We start from the raw sequence: 17773 nt of genomic DNA, 5'->3' as shown, positions 1-17773 counted from the left end.
TAAATAAATGTTTTTGTATTTCAATACACTTCTATGATTTCCTGGCTCTTTGAGAAGTATTTTGCAAGATACTTAGATTACCTCCTGTTGGAAAAATACAGACATGACTTTTATGAATATAGGCCTAGTACAGGTCTGTTGGTTTTTGCTACAGTGCAAGACATGAGGACTAGGAGAGCAGTATGTGCTACATAAGCTTTTAGTTATCTGATTCTTGTTTCTGATCCACAGGCAATTTTTGTGTTGCACCTTTCCAGGCAACCAGGAAGGCCTTTTAAGCCATAGGTGGCGCTGTTACACCTTCTTACAGTCTTAACTTTCCTGTTTGTAAAGGAAGTCTTAAACAACGTTTTTTTTTTTTTTGATTCCTTTGCTTAGTGCTTCAGGGTAGCACAATGTCCATTATGTCTGACTACCTGGAACTATTATTCTGCTTATGTCTTAGTTTTATTCTATCATCTCGCTGTGAACATTTCAGACTTCCTGTGCAAACAGTTGCAACATCGGACTTTTCTTGCAGTGTTAGAAACCAGTGAGCCGGGATTTTATAAAAGAGCTAGAAGCGGCCTCTGGAGCACCTTAAAGCTGAAAAGTGTACTGAGTTCCCTAAGTATTATCCCCACCGCTGTGTGTCAATGGGTGGTAGGAGATTTGGTACATATACAAAGGGGTGTGGTGTTTTGACTTGGGTTTGTGTGCACGCGCTGCCACTGAGCTACGTGATCCTGAGTCAGTTCGTTCTGAGTTTTTCCCTCGTCTGTGAGATGGGGACACTCATTTCTGCTTTGTAGAATTGTGAGAATTAGAAATTATGTAAAGTGTTTAGCACAGTGTGTATGACAAGAGGGCTCATAATCTTAACTGCTATTTGGTGTGAAGCCATCATTTGATAGTCTTTGGCAATTACTGAGAAACAGGAAAATAAGAAAAGCTGGTTTTATGATGAAAGATATTTGAGGAGGTTCCATAGTTCCTATACACATAATTTAGCATCAGCAGAGTCAGGACAGTTACACAGTCGCCCTGAACCAATGTTAAGCCACAGAATTTTTGTTACTTCATATATGTTGGGGCTTAAGGGGACCCAATACTTATACACATGTTGTGTCCAGCAGCCAACTGAGAGATGACAAAGAAGAACAGGCAGGCGATAAATGTCTCCTTTATTACTGATGAAGCCACGTTCTCCATGAAATTCAGGGCTGTGGGAGAGTGAGTGTCATGACACTATGTCCCAGAATTAGAGACTTACGCAGTCCCAGGTAACTCTGGTCCACAGCGAGCATTCCCTTGAGAGATTCTGACCCATAATGCACAGGACTGTCTTGCCATGGAACTGAGCATCCCGGCTGCTTCCTAAGGGTGGCCAACACTGGAGGGGAAGGAAAGCTTTCATATGCCCTGCTTGTCTCCCCGGACTCACACCTCAATCTGTTAGTGTGAGGAGGGCTAATCGTGGGCCAGTGGTCAGGAGTGTGAAGGGAGAAGCAGTCTCCCATGGACCAGAGGAGTGGGGAGGAGGGAATCCCCCCTCAGTTTAAACAGGTGGTGGCTTGAAACAGAAGGGTGCTCCTCAAGAGTTTATAAGAGGGGAAATAAGTATTTCCTTTGGGACTCAGAATAGTCATGAAACACAGAAGATGATTAGATGGGAGACTTGTAAATCACTTTCTTATTAAATTGAAATTTGTTGGGCACCAAAAATGTGCTACATTCTTTTCTGAGAGTTTTACAGAAATGAATCCTCCAATTTTCACAACAAGTGAGTAAGAAAGATTTGATTGTTATCCCAGGTTTACAGTGTGGAAATTGAGGCACACAGAGGGTAAGTAATTTGGCCAAGGTAACAGAGCTAGTAAGTGGCAGAGCTGGGATTTAAATCCTGGCTATCTGGTTTCCAGGCTCCCAGGGATGGGCTTTGGGTGTTTACAGGTATCTGCATCCCTGGATCTCTGTACCTCTGCATCAGTTAGACCAGAAAGGACAGGGAAAGTGGAGTTATACAGGTGCTCACAGTCGTGTCTCAGCCACTGTCCATGGAGTGTGCCCCGTGATTGGCATTAATTGTTTTCCAGGCAGTAGATCTGTTCTTATAACAGAAATTTAGTCCATTGAGTTAATCTAGAAACCCTTCCTGCTCTGCTTCTGTCCACGCTTGCCATGTGACTGCCTGCCCGAGATTGGGCCGTGGAGGAGAATCTGTACTCATGGTTGAACTCTGATATTTCAATCTGGTTTGTAGTTTCACATCTCCTGTTACATTAATAAATTAAATTTCTGGTTTTCTTGCATCAGTGTGTCATAAGTTTGCTTAATGTGAAACCAGTCCATGGGAGCCGAGGGGTGCTGACGGTATAATTTCTGAGCATGTGGCATTTCTACCCGTGCAGAAATGGCTGGAGGATGTCCACCTTCCTCACTGATTTCTCCCAGCAGCAGGGTCCTCTCCCACCCCCGGATGTGAGGATGGGATCTCTCTGAGTAGGCCATTCAGAGGCCGAGTCCACCAATCAGATGAAGTACCTGGAAGTGGGTTTAATAGAAGAAAAGGGCTTCCAGGTAGTCTGATGGGCTGTTTGAGTCCGTTTGGTGAAAAGATGTCCACTGTCTGTGGTTGAGCTGCTTCTTTGCTGTTTAAAAGTCTGTATTACATGAAGGGATTTTAAAAAGCAGAAAGGTGTGATTTCAGGTGGTACATCCGCACCGGTGAGTAGTGCTGGATGACCGCCTGTGTGAGGAATAGACAGAGTCTTACAAACTTCATAAAACAGCTTTTAAAGCTCTTCCATCTGAGTGCACTTCGTATGGGGTCCAGTTCATGACTGGTCGCGCTGAGAGGGCACGTAACTGATGATGGCAGAAAGGACACGGAGGCATCAAAAAGGTCCCAGACATTTTCTCTGTTTAGAGGATGGGGCACAGAGTAATATATTTGAGCTGGTTTTTCATTGAACACTTTTGAGTATTTTCTAGGACTCCCCAATCCCCCATGGTTCCATGCAGCTGGGTGTCCCCTCAGTGCAGCTCTGTCAGCGCTTGCCCTGGGCTGACGCGGTGTCACGGGGAGCAGGACGGTCAGTGTCCCCGGCTCCTCCGAGCTCCGTCTCCTCATCCGCAGAGCCGGGTTTCTCATCCGTGTCTACTTAGTAGGATTGCTGAGAATCACACGTGATGGTTGTCAGGTGTGATTTGTGGTTGTCTCTGTGATTGGCGTATAGTCAATATTTGATAGAAACTCTTGTTTTTTATTATAATTGTGGCTCCTAGATTGCAGTGGTTTTTAGTCTGCATTTATTTTTTTATATAAATTTATTCTTATTTTTAAGTAAGCACTTGTATTTATTTATTTTCATGAAGGTACTGGGGATTGAAGCCAGGAACATGTGCGTGCACAACAGGTGCTCTACAATGGAGTAATACCCACCCTCCTTGTCTGCACTTAAAAATAAATATTTCAATACACAAAATATTCCTTAAACACCATCATGGGTCCTATTTTCTGCATAGACAATTGAATACATATGCCATCTCAATAAGAATAAATGTCATAGGGACATACCTTTCTAAATCTGTTTACATGTTTTAAAACGATCATAGCTAGTGAAAAACACGAGTCTTGGATCCACTACTTCTTAGGGTCTGCTTTGCCATCATGGGGAATTACATTCTACAGAGAAGGCTAATTGGATCTCATTGATATTTGGATGATTTTGCAATATTCAAGGCTTTCAAAAGCTGACCGTTTTGTATTTTAAACTAACTACAAAGTTATCTTCTAGAAGTTGTAAGTCCTTAGCTTGTGAAGTGCCCAGTAATTCAGTTTGTATATGTCTGTGTCTCTGTGAACGTGTATGTGTGTGATTTCAGGAATGTAGCAATAAGTTCCATATAGCCTTCTGAAATCTTTCTCCTCCAGTTCAAGGTGTAGGTATATATTTACACAAATAAATTGATACTCTTTTGTGATTTGGCATATTGGTGGGAATAAGAGGTTCTCATAATTGTTTCAGAAGGGTTGGGGAGCATGAGCTTAGAAAATGGGAGGAGATAGAGGCAGGGAGGTTCTTTAAACTTTGTGCAAGATGAGAAACAGTAGCTTTTCTTTTTTCTTCTAAAGCAAACTGGCACTGAATTGTAACATACTAATACTCAGAATTGCTTTTCTGATCAGAGACAAGTGCCTCAGATTTTTCAAGGCAACATGAATGATGAAATGTGTTTTAGCAGTTATCTTTAAAAGTAGTTTTATTTTTCAAGTATAAGTCTATAGACTGTTCTTTTTTTCCCAGCTGTACAAGAATTTCTCATTGATCCAGGTACGTGATCAATGTGTTTAGTTTCTTTGGGTTATTTATTTTTTTTAAGTGCTTGATTCATTCTGGTGTGAATGAATGTTTAAAATTTCTGGATTTTGATCTTTAAAACTTGCTGATTTATCAGAACTGCAAAAAACCTGATGTTTGTTCCTTGTTTGGTGGGGCAACCTATTGATTTATGTTGTCTGTTATAGAGGGAAATTCTTCCTCTAGCCTGTAGATAATTAAGTGAATGGTTTGCAGTGTGCCTTAAAAATTATTTGAATGCATTGAGCATGTTTGTCCAGTGAATTTTGGATTGAGTCATAATAATGACTTTGCTTTGATTCTGTGGCTTTTGTCCTCTCCACAAGAATTTGAATTCTCTGTTGCATTTTGTATTCGTGTTCTTAACAGGGGAAGGAATTTTGCATTTTTTACAGAGGTGGGTTTTCCTATCCCCTCTGAATTCCTTCTGTAATTGATACAGCGAAAATCTGTTATTGCAGTGCTTAATTATTTCATAAAAAATTTTTTGGCTTAATCAGAAACAATGACAAAGAATGATAATAAAAAATACGAAAACCTTCCTTCCTTTGAAGAATAGAAATGAGGTGGTCAGGCTCACGCATGCTTTGTACCTGACACACTTACTCTCATGTCATTGTGTATCATGAGTCGGAGATGGAGTTGCTTCAGGTTTATAGATTTTTGTTTTAACATTTGTGTTGAATTCATTCTCTAGGCATGATGATTCCTGTTGCCTTTGTGGAAAGTGTAGATGAAGGGAAACAAATGCTTTGTTTTGTTTTCAGGAGGCCTGAGATGCTGATGAGAAAAGAGTAGAGGGTGGGCTGAGGAAAATAGTGATAGACCCTCACCTCCAGGCTGAAATTGATGAACAAAGAAATCAATTAAGTGTATTGGTATTTGACTAATAGAAGTCAGACAGCCCAGACTGTCTAGTTATACCCAAAGGAAAGTACTGAATTCACCTGCAGAATTAGGTGCTTTACCATGTAGAAGCAGCTTAGAGCAATCAGAAAAATCAGTCTTATGATGAGATATAAAAAGAATATAATATCTTTTATTTCTGAAACTTTTCTACATTAAGTTGTGTAGAGCTAAAATTAAGTTTCAAGCACCAGGAGTTAAGAGTTTAGGTGGTTCTGTGGGATCGTTATTCAGGGATGTGTCTAGACCCTGCTGGAGTGGCCGAAGCTGGCAGGAAAAGATCCAGAGCCAGGATTTGTCATCCTAGGATGTCCTCCATAATGGTTCCATGTGGGAGCCCATGATTGAGTTAACAAGTTGTAACACATCGCAGCCGCCTGTCAACTTTAAGAAAAAAAATGTGCTTATTAACTGCTTTAAAGCAAACACCTGTGCATCCTCACTCCTGTCTCCTTGCCATAAAAAGCAGAGACAATGCCTTGCTTGCATATTTGAGGTTATAGATAGCACACTGCTTATTGCAGAGCAATGACCCAGGCCCTCAGCTATAAACGCCAGGCCTGCGTGGTGTTAGATAGTCTATTATCCCCAAAACAGGGACCAGGCTGGTCTGGTGGTCTGCTTTGTAATGAACATGTCTAAAAAATGTATCTTGTTCCCCTCAGCCCATGACTTCCCTAAAGGTAAACTAAGCCTTAGTACTCATGGTGGAGTCTACAATCTCTGTCTCATCCCTTCTTTCCCCAAGTTCCTGCCTACTATCTCACAACTGTTATTGACTTTTTACTTTGATTATACACAATAAATATGGGAGCATTTGAGAGACTCGTGGATTTGGCTCCCTAATCCCTCTCGCTTTCTTTCCTTTTTCCGCAGTCTTGAGAAATTCATTCCGTGTCGGTAAGACTTCCGCCAGCCAGAACCCACAGTTCCAGGTGAGAAGGATGCAGGCTTTATCCCTCCTACCCGAGGGAGAGAGAGGAGATAATTGAGATATGCTCCCCTGTGGTCCCTTCCTGCCCCATGGCCACTCCAGTTCACCTGCAGCCTTCTGGCCTCTGCTCACAGGGCCTCTGTCCCAGGATTGACCGCAGCCTTTTATTCCCTTGTCAACATTCCCTGTGCCTTTCAGAGGTTGCTCTCTTCTCTGCAATTCAACCCTGGCAGATGTGATGGTGGTCAGCGTCCTGATGGTCAGTTACTTGGGGACTCCCAGGAGCCATGCTGATTCTCCTGAGTCATTCGGGGTTACAGAACTGTCAAGCACTGCAGGAAGCCCATTCACGTGAGTTCAACACAGCATTACATCACTTTCATTTTATTTTTGAATTTTCAGTGGAGAAATTATTTGTAGCACACTGTTCCAGATTTTAGGCCGCCTGCTTTCCTCACCACCATTTCCTTGTTGGCTCTGGTGCTTGTTTTAAGAACCAGGTTTCTTCTCTGGTCATTTGTAGCAGCTGGGCTTGCCGAATCCTTGATTTGCATTTGAAGCAGAATGCTTCTTCGTGATGTCAAACTGATTTTCCTTGTCATGTCTGAATATTTCTTGTACACTCAGCAACAGTTTCAAGTGAAATGCTCTTGTCCAATTTCGGTTAACTAATATTTGCTGATCTCCTGCTTTCATGCTGAGGGCAGTTTCTTCTTCCTGTAATAAATGTTAGCAATTTGCATTTACTATGGAAGGTACTAATCCGAGGTGCTTTTGTTCTTAACAGTTTTAATACAAATCACCCATTAAAATGTACAGCGGATTTTACTCTATGCCCAGAAATGTGCATCCCAGTCAATCTTAGAATATTTTCTTCCCCCCAACAGGAAACCCAGTACGCATAAGCAGACATTATCAACTTCCCCATCCTCCCCAAGCCCCAGGGAGCCACTCTTCTGTCTCTGTGGATTTGCCTGTGCTGAACATTTCATGCAAATCGAGTCACTTCATGTAAGTGGAACCGTCTATTTTGACTGACTTCTTTCACACTGAGTAACGTTTTCAATGTTTGTCCATGTTGTGGCCTGAGTCAGTACTCTATGCTTTGCTATTGCTGAATAATATTTCACTGTATGGCTGGGCCCCTTTATTTACCCATTCATCACGTGATAGTCATTTGGGTTGTTTCTGTTTTTTGGCTCTGAAAATTAATGGCGAAAAGTAATGGTGAATATTCCTGTAGGAGTTTTTATGTTAACATTTGTTTTCAGTTCTCTTACTTGTGTGCCCAGGAAGCAGAATTGCTGGATCATTCAGAAGCCAAATGTTCAACTCTCTGAGGACGTGCCAGGATGTTTTCCAAAGTGGTCACGCTGTGTTACATCCTCACCAGCAATGGCTGCGGGCTCTGCTTCCTCTGTGTCCTCATTAGTGCTTGTTAATCTTTTTTTGATTTTAACCTATTGTAGTGAATGTGAAGCGGTTTCTCCTAGTTGTTTTGACTTGATTTCCTTTAGAGCTAATGTTATTGAACACCGTTTCATTGTGCTTATTGGCCATTTGTATATTTTCCTTGAAAAATATCTTTTCAGATCCTTTTTTCATTTTTTAATTGAGTTGCCTTTTTATTGTTGAGCTGTGGAATTTTTTTTTGATACACAAATTCCTTATCAGATAAATGATTTGAAAAAATTTTCTCCTGAGTGTTGTTTTTTCACTTTCTGGATGGTGTCTTTTGAAGCAAAGTTTTAAAGTTTAATGAACTCCAATTTATCTCTGTTTTCATTTTTCCTTGTGCTTTTGGGGTAATATTTAATATCTGATGTATTTTATTAAAACTTGTATATATAAAATAACTTAATTCTTAGGACCGTTCTAGGAGATGGGTGCGGTTGTTGTCCCCAGTCTATGCATCGGAGACTGAGATGCAGAGAATTTGACTGACATATTAGTGTCAAAGCTACCCAGTGCTGTGGAAATTCAGACCCTCATGTTTTTCCCTAGCATCTGAGCTCAACACCACCATGCTCCAATCTTTCCAGGAAACGTTAATGAAAAAATCTTTACTTTTTTGATTTCTTGTTAGATTTTTTTCTTATTGGGGACCTCAAATTCTCATTTTCTTTTCGGATATCAGTGTCGATTTATTTTAGGTCTCATGTAGGGAGAAGCATTGCTATCAGTTAACTTCTTTATTACTCACTCTCCAGTGATGATTGTTGCTAGTTGATCTAATCAAGTCATGCTTAAGTCTTTCCTGCTCATGACACTAACAGCAGAGTCATGACTTATAGAATGCTCAAAGAAGAAAGTACTTGATTGATTTTATTTTGCCAACCAATCAAACCAATCAGATAAAACCCTGGTGTTGACACAGACTATAAGCCCTCCAGAATAGGGTCACTGTCTTCATTGTGTTTCATTTGTTGGGTCACAGTGTCTGGATAGTGCCTTGCTGTCCAGCAGTTTTGTGAGGATACGGTGCTCGTGAATCATTGTAAGGACAGAATTTTGACAACAGACTGTGTTGTTCATTTCACGACGGGAAAGGTAATATAGAATTACTGTTCAGATCTGTTTTAAGATTAAGCTTTGAATTTTGAGAATAGTTCAAGAAGCCATACAAAGCTCTTTTTCACTAATTTTAGATCTATCTTAGACACATTATGTTTACATAGCAGAGTAACTTATCAAGTAGATTTGACAAAAGGAGTGTTATATTGATTATTTGTTTTAGTTGAAATATTCTACCAGGGATAAAGTCATAAGTGCCCATAAATGAACAAATATATTTGTATTTAAATGCAACATGGGAGCAGACTACATATGTTTCTATATAATATATATGACTGTGTGTTTTAATCTTTCTGTCAGTGTTTTAATAGTTTTTCAGCAATTTTGTAACTTTAGAATTCTTCTATGGAAATCACCCCCAATTCTAGTGCAGTTTGTACTGTGTATCCTGTCTTATGCATGGGATTCCACTGTCCCCTCAGTGAGGAATTTCCTCTCCTATTGTGTTAGGAGCAGAGTTAAAGGAACTGTGATTTCTAGGCCTTTGCTCTCCATGTGTTTGCAGTTGGCTCTCAGTCACGATTTTCCCTTTCCAGAGTTTTCATTGTTAAATTAGAATTTCTGAAAATAACTATTAATATGTTGCATTGGTCTCCCTAGAAACTTGACGTCTTTGTGCTTTTCAGTTTTCAATTTATGAAAAATGCAAATGCACTCTTGTTTTTAAGTTGTCCTTTTTCAATAGATATTTATCTCTTAATTGATAGAATAATTTTTCCCAATGAATGAATTGGTGTGCATGTTTTAAAGGATAACTTACTTTTTATTTTTCTTATTGTAACAGTAATATTCATTGTAGAGAATTTAGTAAATAAGGATTAACACAGTAATAACTTCACAATGGCCTCTAATCTCACCTGGAGATACAGTTGTAAGGTTTGAAATTGAGAATTATAAGTCCTCTCAAATTTTTCTTTTTCAAGTACGTATAGGTTACTGAGATCCTCGAATTCCCATATGAATTGTAGCAGCAGATAGTCAGTTTCTGCAGAGGAGCCCGCTGGGATTGTGATCGAGACCACGTTGAATATACGGATCGCTCTGGGGAGCACTGCCATTCCAAGAGCACTTTCTTTTGATAGGGGAATGTGTGTGGAGTGTCTGTCCTGGTATTTAGGTCTTCTTTAACTTTTTTTTTCAACAATGCTTTGAGTTTACAGAGTATTATTTTACTTTAATTATCTTTGCCTTTATATTGAGGACAAGTGTGCAAGGTACCGGGATCAGAAGTGTATTTGAGCCCCGCAACTTGCTGCCACCATGGACGCTGCGCTCTTGCTTCACCCGCTGTACAATCTTGCACAGAATACGACCTCAGTAACTCTCTCTTGAATGAATGATTATATGATTGTTGGATGATGCTTGAGAGTCCTTGTGATGATTTTTTTCCCCAGCCTTTCCCCAGTTCTTAACTATGCCCTTTCTCTTCCTAAACTCCAGCCTGGGTTTCAGCCTGCCTGTGGCATTGATTTTCCTTGTCTGTGGACTCTTCCTTTCACTGGTTCCCGATAATGTTACATGTGGGCTGTGGAAACTTGCTAGATGTCAAGAAAGAGCTAATCCATTGTAGGCCAGTATTTTTAGAGTTTGTTATTGTTTTATTGATTGAAATTAAATGAGGCTGCCCCCTGAGCCCTCCCGTGAGCACTTTTGACCTTCCTACAGCTGATACTGCTCTAGTTGCTGCATGTGCCCTTTCCCCAGCCTTGATTTTGTAATTGAATAAGTCACCATCACTGGAGCCCTCTCTTTAAAAGATAAAGAGAACATTTGCTCCTTTTCCCTGTTTGGAGACTTCGATGAGATGAGATCCCAGATAAAGAATGGAGCCCCACCTCTTTCTGACCCCCGCTGTTTCCGTTCCTTTCTTCAGGGGAAAAGAGTACAATTCAACAGTATAAAGATTGATTGTGAGCTAATGAGATAGACAGGACAACCGATCATTTATTAAATAACCTTTCATGATAGAAACAAATGTATTATACACACAAACAGCACACAAAGCACTGTAGTACCATGGTTACAATCGTGGGTCCGAGTTCGTGTCCTGCTCTGGAGAGACCAGTCCTGTGAGATGGAGAACTGGTAAGTCGGCTTAGCCTCTCCAGAACTGGTTTTCTGTCCTGCAGAGACGGGGCTCGCTAGGCGTCCCCCCCGTAGAGGTGCTGTGGGGTGTAAATGATGCGCATGGGCAGCCTGAGCACAGCTGCTCATTCCTCGTAAGTGCAGGGTAGCATAGCTTTTGCGGTGATGGCTTTATGACCGCCCCATGTAGACTGTCAGTGCTCTGAAGGGATGCCTTGTGGTTTGGAGATGGGATTCTCACTTCTGTAAATACCCAAGTGTAGTGTTATTGGGCCCTGCTGATTTCAGTCTATTCTTTAGAAAGTACATATTGTAGATATATTTTTCAAGCATGCGTGCTTTTTTTCTTTTACTATTTAAAGTTCTACCCTCTCATCTCTTGGTATTACTTTTCATGGAATCCAGGAAACAGTCCTAAGCTACCTGCCTCTTCACACTTTTCCGTGGTGGTTTCCTTCCCTGATTAGAAGAGGGTTTTGCATAGGAAATTTTATTTGTTCCCCTTTTCTTGGAGTCTCTCTCTCTGTCTGCCCATCTCTCACCTCTCAATCTGTCCATTTCTCAACCCACTGCTTCTTCTGACATGTTCCAAAACGCATTTCAGGTAGCTTACAGAAGAACAGATACCAAATAAACAGGTGAGAAAATGGGGCCCAGTTCAGACAGTGAGGCTAGGAGGCGAGCCTGTGTGAGGATTGCAGGCGTGAGACACATGTCTCTGCCATGTGACTTATAAGATCGACAGCAGCAGTGTGCTTCAAGCTCCCAGCAGACACAGGGAAGCAGGATTTGAGGGAGATGCTTACTGGCTGTGAAATAAATAAGTGACTTAGGAGAAGCCCAGCTTTTCCAGCTACTAAGGCTTAGGAGAATATTTTGAGTGTCTTCCAAAATCAGAGTATGGCATCTTTTCTTTTTTCAGAGTTCTATGTATAGTTGGTTACATTCTATACCTGGAAATTTCTCCAAAACTGCTTCCCACGTGAGTCCCATGGCTCGGGGATTGGGTGGTTCTGCTCATTGATGGGGGTTGGCCAGAAACAGAAAATGAGAGCCTCAAAGGGGCCTGGGATTTGTCAGTTATGTTTTGTCAGTGCTGTAGGGTTCAAGAAATGCTTTCACCGTTTCTCTCCATCTGAGGCGGCAGCGTAATCTCTTACCAGCATCAGGAGCTCAGGGCCACGGGATGGTGGGGGCTGACTGCACTGCCGTCAAGACAGCTGAGCTAGTCACTGCAGGTGTGGTTCTTTTACATACTGCATTTCATGTTCTTTACTAGAATGTTTCAACAGGGAGTTAATTAACTGAGTTAATTAACATTTAATAAATATGATCTTTGTTGAAAAGACAGTTATAGGCAGAATATAAGCTGTGAAGTCTTTAAAAACGGTTTCATTACTGAAATTTCATTTGGGGAGATACACGGTTTATCTTATATATGGCTCTCTTTTAAAGTAACAAAGAAACAAGACAGAAAAGGCAGAGGATGATTTCTGTTCTTCCTCTCGGCTTGCAGGTGCCTTCACCTCCAGTGGCATCCATCCAGACACCAGCACTGACACTGGCCGTGCTCAGAACTGCCTCAGCCCTGAAGACACTGCTGACAAATAGAAGGGGGCCACGCCCTGTTACAGCAGGTGCTCTCACTTTGTGGGTCCTTATGTAACTGCGTGGTCTTAATCAGGATCGCCCGTCCTACATTGTGTGATGCTGCTGCTTTGTCTCCTAGTTACTTGTTTCTCTAAGTATTCTTGTATTATTCTCCAATGCATAGTACTACACACCCAAAAATGCTTTTTTCAGATGAAAAAGAATGTGCATTTAAAATAATAACTCTGAAAAGGGGGGCAAAAGAGGCTATCCTTGTCCCGCTATTCAAAGATAATAATTAAGACGTTAACGTATATTTTCATCAGTGTGGATCACCTCTGTCATAAAAAACCAGAGAGCACTCTGTGACTGTTTACTGTGTGGACACCTCCATTTTCCATTTGGCTTTTTATATGTTTTTCTACAATATTCTATCTCCTCTGGCATGATTTTTGATGACCAGTATAGCATTCTGTCTTGTGGAGGCATTGTCAATTTTACTTCGGACTTAAATAAACTTTTAAATTCCAAGTATACTTAACTGAAATACTGAAAAGAGAACTGTGGTGGTACAGGAAGGCCCTACCTCCCTTCCCCTTATTTCCGAAGAGTAAAAACTGTTGAAAATTTGATATATATATTTCATGACCTTTATGCCTATGACATACATATATACACACATATGAGAATTCCATGTATACGTGTGTGTATATATGCTTTATTTAAAAATGAGACCATACTATATGTTTTTCTGCAGCTCGCTTTAATCACTCAGGTGTATATCATAGACGTCCTCCCACTCCAGACTCACCCGGTCCTTTCAGATAGAGTGGAGGGGTCTCCTGATTTGCGGGTGTGGTCTCTTTCCCACGCACACCTTTGGTGAGAGAATGCTGTGGACAAGGCCCTGGACCACAGCGAAACGCTGGCTCCCTCATTGCTCGCAGCTCGTCGTGATTTACCGCATCATTCTCTTGATGGTGGACAGTTAAATTTTCTCCATTTTCCACTGTCAGAAAGGATATTTGACTGGCATCCTTCTTGTACAGACATTCCTGTGATCTTTTATGAGTATTCCCTTAGTTAAGGCTTCTGGAAATTTAGTCCCTGGATGTGATATTTACATTCATCACAGACTCCATTCAAGTAACTCTAGAAATTCCTTCCATAGGGGAATGAAAAGATGCACAATTACTTATGTAACCAATTCTCCATTGCTGGATATGATTTCACTTCAGTTTTTCTTCCCACCATTGTAAACAGTGCTGTGTAAATGCCCTGATGGGTACATCTTTTTGGACCTAATTTGTTTTTTCCTAAAGGAAACGATTCCTAGAAGTGGTGTTGAGTCATTGTGTACGTACTTTTTCAGAGTTTACATATCCATTGACATGTCGTCCTCTGAAAATGTCGCTCATGGTTTCTTCTCCCACAGATGGACACTAGATAGAATATCTTTTAAAAATATTTGCCAATATGATGAGCAAAAGTGCTTTTTCATTGTTTTAGTTTGCATTTGATGACCAGTGAGGTATTGAGCATTTTTCACTCATTAGCCATTTGACTTTTTTAAAATGAATGATTCCTTTTATCCTTTGCACACATTTAAGTGGGGGAGCTTCTTGTTGGTTTGTGACAGCTCTTTGTATGTTATGAACATTAACTTCTTGTCTTCAACAACATGTATCACAGAGCTTTTTCTTGTCATTTCTTTCCTTTCATTTTGTTTAGGAGGATTTTAATTTTGGTAGTGTCTCAAAATATTCTTATGATAATAAATGTATTCCTTATGTGTTTTATCTTTGAAATTATTCTTAAAAATAATTTCTTATACTGGAATAAATCTCCTCTGTAGGTTTTTTTTAATCTCTAAGATGGAGATGATAATAGTACTTGTTAATGTAAGGGTAAGTTGAGTTAATAAGAGCAAAGTGTTGTATTTGCTGTTATTAGTACTTTTTTATATTTACATCACTGTCTGTAAATTATCTTGTGGTCCTTATGAGAGGAATAGTATTTATTCTTTCTAGGTGATTGTCTGATTGTCTCAGGACAATTACTGAAGTCATACTTTTCTCTTTGATTTGAAATCCCACCTTTACAAAATACTTGTGTACACTAGAGTCTCTTTTTGAGCTCATGGTTCCCTTCTGTCAATCTGCCTTTCTTACTCCAGCACCATAACTTACATATTGTAAAAATTTATTTAATAATTGGCAGTCTGAATTTTTTTCATTCTTTTCTTCCATCCCAAATTTTCTTGTCTAGTATTATGATTTTATTATTCCTGAAGAATTCCAAAATATTTTGTTCAAGTTAAAAAAAATCAGATTGGAGTTGTCATGGGAGTTTTCAGTAAGTTTTGAATTATTCTGATGAGAACTTACATCTTTACAAAACTGCTTTCCTCCATGCAATTTGTTGATGTCTCTACATTCTCACCTCTTACTTTACCCCTCAGTACAGCCCTGAAGTTTCTCCATTTAGAACATGGGCATTATTTTTTAACTTATTCCAGATTATTGTTTATGTTTTTGTCAATTTTGTAAGTGAAAATTTTTTGCTATTATATTTTTAAACGCTTAAAACTGAAATTTAGAAAGGAAGATTCGGTTTGTAAATACTCACTTTGTATTTTGTCATTTAAAATTGTAAGTATTAAGTAGTTGTTCCAGAATCCTTTCTTTTTTGTTTTTAAAAATTTGTGTCGAAGATTCTCAAAATGTTCATAGCTAAGTAGTATAGGTGGGGAGACAGATGGAGAGAGGTAGTGTGGCTCATGTACAAACTGTGAGCAGTTTCATGGCTGCCTTTAGGCTGGAGAAACCACAGAAGAGCCCAGGTTAGACAAGGAATGGCTTTGTATGCACTTGAAAGCCAGCTTTCCTGCCTGTATGGTGAAGCCTGGTGGGCGTGGCAGGTAGATGATCAAGGTCTGATCAAGGTCATTTGCTGCACAGAGCGCTGTGTCTGTGAGAAATGGTGACCATTGCCATGGCAAATGCTTGGTGCCAGGAACAATGCAGGGGAGCTGGGGAGCCTGTGTTAAGGATTTTCCAGTCCTGGGAGTGGGAAGATCAGACTCTGCATTCAGATCTGAGTTTGAATTAATCCTCTTTAGTTTACTGGACCTCTGACTTTTGTCAAGTTATGCATCCTGTTTGAACTCCTGCTTTGTTGTCTCTCAAAACAGAAGAATTACAGCCTGCTGCTAGAGTGTTTGATCAGGGTAAATGATTTGTGTCTATAAGATGCCACGTACAGTCACAAGCTCAGTGAGCAATGAGCTGTCCCCTCTTCTCCTGCAAATCAGTGCTCGATAAGTCATCAGCAGAAAGCGAGTCCCTAATTTGTATGTGGTGCAAGGAAGAACAAAACTAACGTCTTGCCTTTCCCTGGCAGTATTCTTAGTTCTTTGCTTCATGTACCTCTTTCCTCCTTCACTCTCCCCTTTCACCTCCTCCACCAAGAGCCTGAGACTCTCTCAGAACACTAGATTCAAATTATTTAAATGGTGGCTCATTCCCATGAAATGACAGTGACTTAAAAAAACTGTACACATCCCAGAATTCATTGTATTTGATTTACACACACACACACGTGCACACACACACACACACACATCAGGCTACCTCCCATTTGCTGAGGGAGAAGGGTCACTTTTTCTGAGTTTTCATTTACTCAGCGTGAGAGCAGTCTCTTAAGCAGAATTTCACCTGGCTTCGTGCATGGTTTTTTAAATTGGATTTCTGCTTTTTGTCCATAAAAATATTCTCCTATTAGAAGAAAGGAAGTGGAGACATTGATATTCTGCTGAGATATTGGTGTTATCATATTTGAGTTTTAATGGACATAAGGCGGCATAGAGTCATACATTATTATGGATGAGAATCCATGATGATGTAAATTAGACAAGAATCTGGGTCTCCTGCCATCGTGTCCACGCGGGTGAAGAGGCAACTGGGTGGGGGATGGCAGGGAACCTTCTTGCTTGAGTTCCAGGTTCTTGTTAGTTTTCATTGCTCAGCTGCCTTTAGTTTATGTCCATGAGGCCTCTCATGGGAAGGTCACTATGTCCTGAGAGACTGAGTTACTAATCAGCAGAAAGCTCTGGACCCACTCATATTTTCCAGAGTTTTTCTGCTGACCTGCTGACACTTTATATAAATGAGACCTAACAAACTACTGGATATAAAATCCTTATTGTTATCATTTGCCCTCGAGTTCCATAGGAATGGGGTGCTGTCTCAGGCTGTCTAAGGCTAGATCTGAACAAAGATAGGGTGATAGGCTCCGCTGCTGGACCCTCCCCAGTCGAATGGGATTTCCACCTTAGTTTTTAGAATCAGGCAGATGAGTTCAAATCTTGTCTTTACCAGTTATTAGCTTTGTGACCTTGGGGAAATAACTACTTTTTTGGTTCCAATTTTCTTTATCTGTAAATAAGTTCAGAATTTATTTTAGGGTTTTTGTTTTAGAATTGAATGTGCTAATTCCCTAATTTATTCCTAAAATACTGATCACATGGTTCTATGCTGGTGCCTTAGTAGTTGATTGCTAAGGGACTCAACAGTGAGAATGGGGATGGGGCCCCCTGGATCATACAGCTTATATTCCAGGATATGCTTGTAAAAGACAAGATTGCAGTGGATTTTTAGTAAATGTCCATTCCTTTCCTAATCCCCATTGATTGTGTATATATCTTTATACTAATATATGAACAATTTTTTTTTGCAGTTTAAATCTCTTTGTAGTATTTAAAGAATGTAACTATAACAAAAATACGTGAAATAAAATGACTTGACTTTTATTTTCCTTTCAATAAGCAAAACAAAATAAAATAGAAAAGAAAAGAAAAAGTATTGAAGGAGTAGAAATAATTTTATTTCCGTGGAATCAACTCCCTATGTTAGGTTTTTCCATTGTGTTGTTCAACATCATATAAAATTGACAGGTTGTGACTTCAGTGTTGATAGCTAGGTGAGTATAGTTTCTTTTTGTGGTTGTCTTTGATGAATTATTTGCACTAGATCATAAATGATGTGCATGTTACATATTGGAAATGAGGAAACATTGGAGACATACTACCTCCAATGCAGTCATTTTGTTACTGAGTCCAAACTCGTTCTGCTCGCCACATGACAGGCCAATATACCGGGAGATGAGGTGTTGGAGCAAGGAATAGTGACTTCACTTGCAATGCTGGCAGACCCAGAAGACGGCAGACTGATGTCCTGGAGAACTATCTTCCCCAAGTAAGAATTCAGTCTCCTTTTATACTAAAAAGGGGCGGGGTTGTGGTTGGTTGTTGCATACTTCTTGCTTTATGAATTGTTTGTCC

At 40.1% G+C, this 17773-nt stretch overlaps 1 protein-coding gene across 1 annotated transcript in view; it reads left to right on the top strand.

The window, feature by feature from the left end:
- Window positions 1-17773, top strand: part of LOC140694799 (uncharacterized) — a 77063-nt gene that overhangs the window by 28313 nt on the left and 30977 nt on the right. The window contains exons 6-12 of the mRNA XM_072957861.1: window positions 4290-4316; window positions 6126-6184; window positions 6417-6534; window positions 7071-7194; window positions 11765-11824; window positions 12359-12479; window positions 17578-17687. Of these exons, the coding sequence (XP_072813962.1) occupies window positions 4290-4316; window positions 6126-6184; window positions 6417-6422 (92 nt within the window). The 3' untranslated portion in view covers window positions 6423-6534; window positions 7071-7194; window positions 11765-11824; window positions 12359-12479; window positions 17578-17687. The remainder of the gene's footprint in view (window positions 1-4289; window positions 4317-6125; window positions 6185-6416; window positions 6535-7070; window positions 7195-11764; window positions 11825-12358; window positions 12480-17577; window positions 17688-17773) is intronic.

The sequence above is a fragment of the Vicugna pacos genome, unplaced genomic scaffold (genome assembly GCF_048564905.1).
Source record: "Vicugna pacos unplaced genomic scaffold, VicPac4 scaffold_104, whole genome shotgun sequence".
NCBI lineage: Eukaryota > Metazoa > Chordata > Mammalia > Artiodactyla > Camelidae > Vicugna > Vicugna pacos.
The sequence above is the reverse complement of the archived record's forward strand: the minus strand, read 5'-3'. Positions and strand labels throughout refer to the sequence as shown.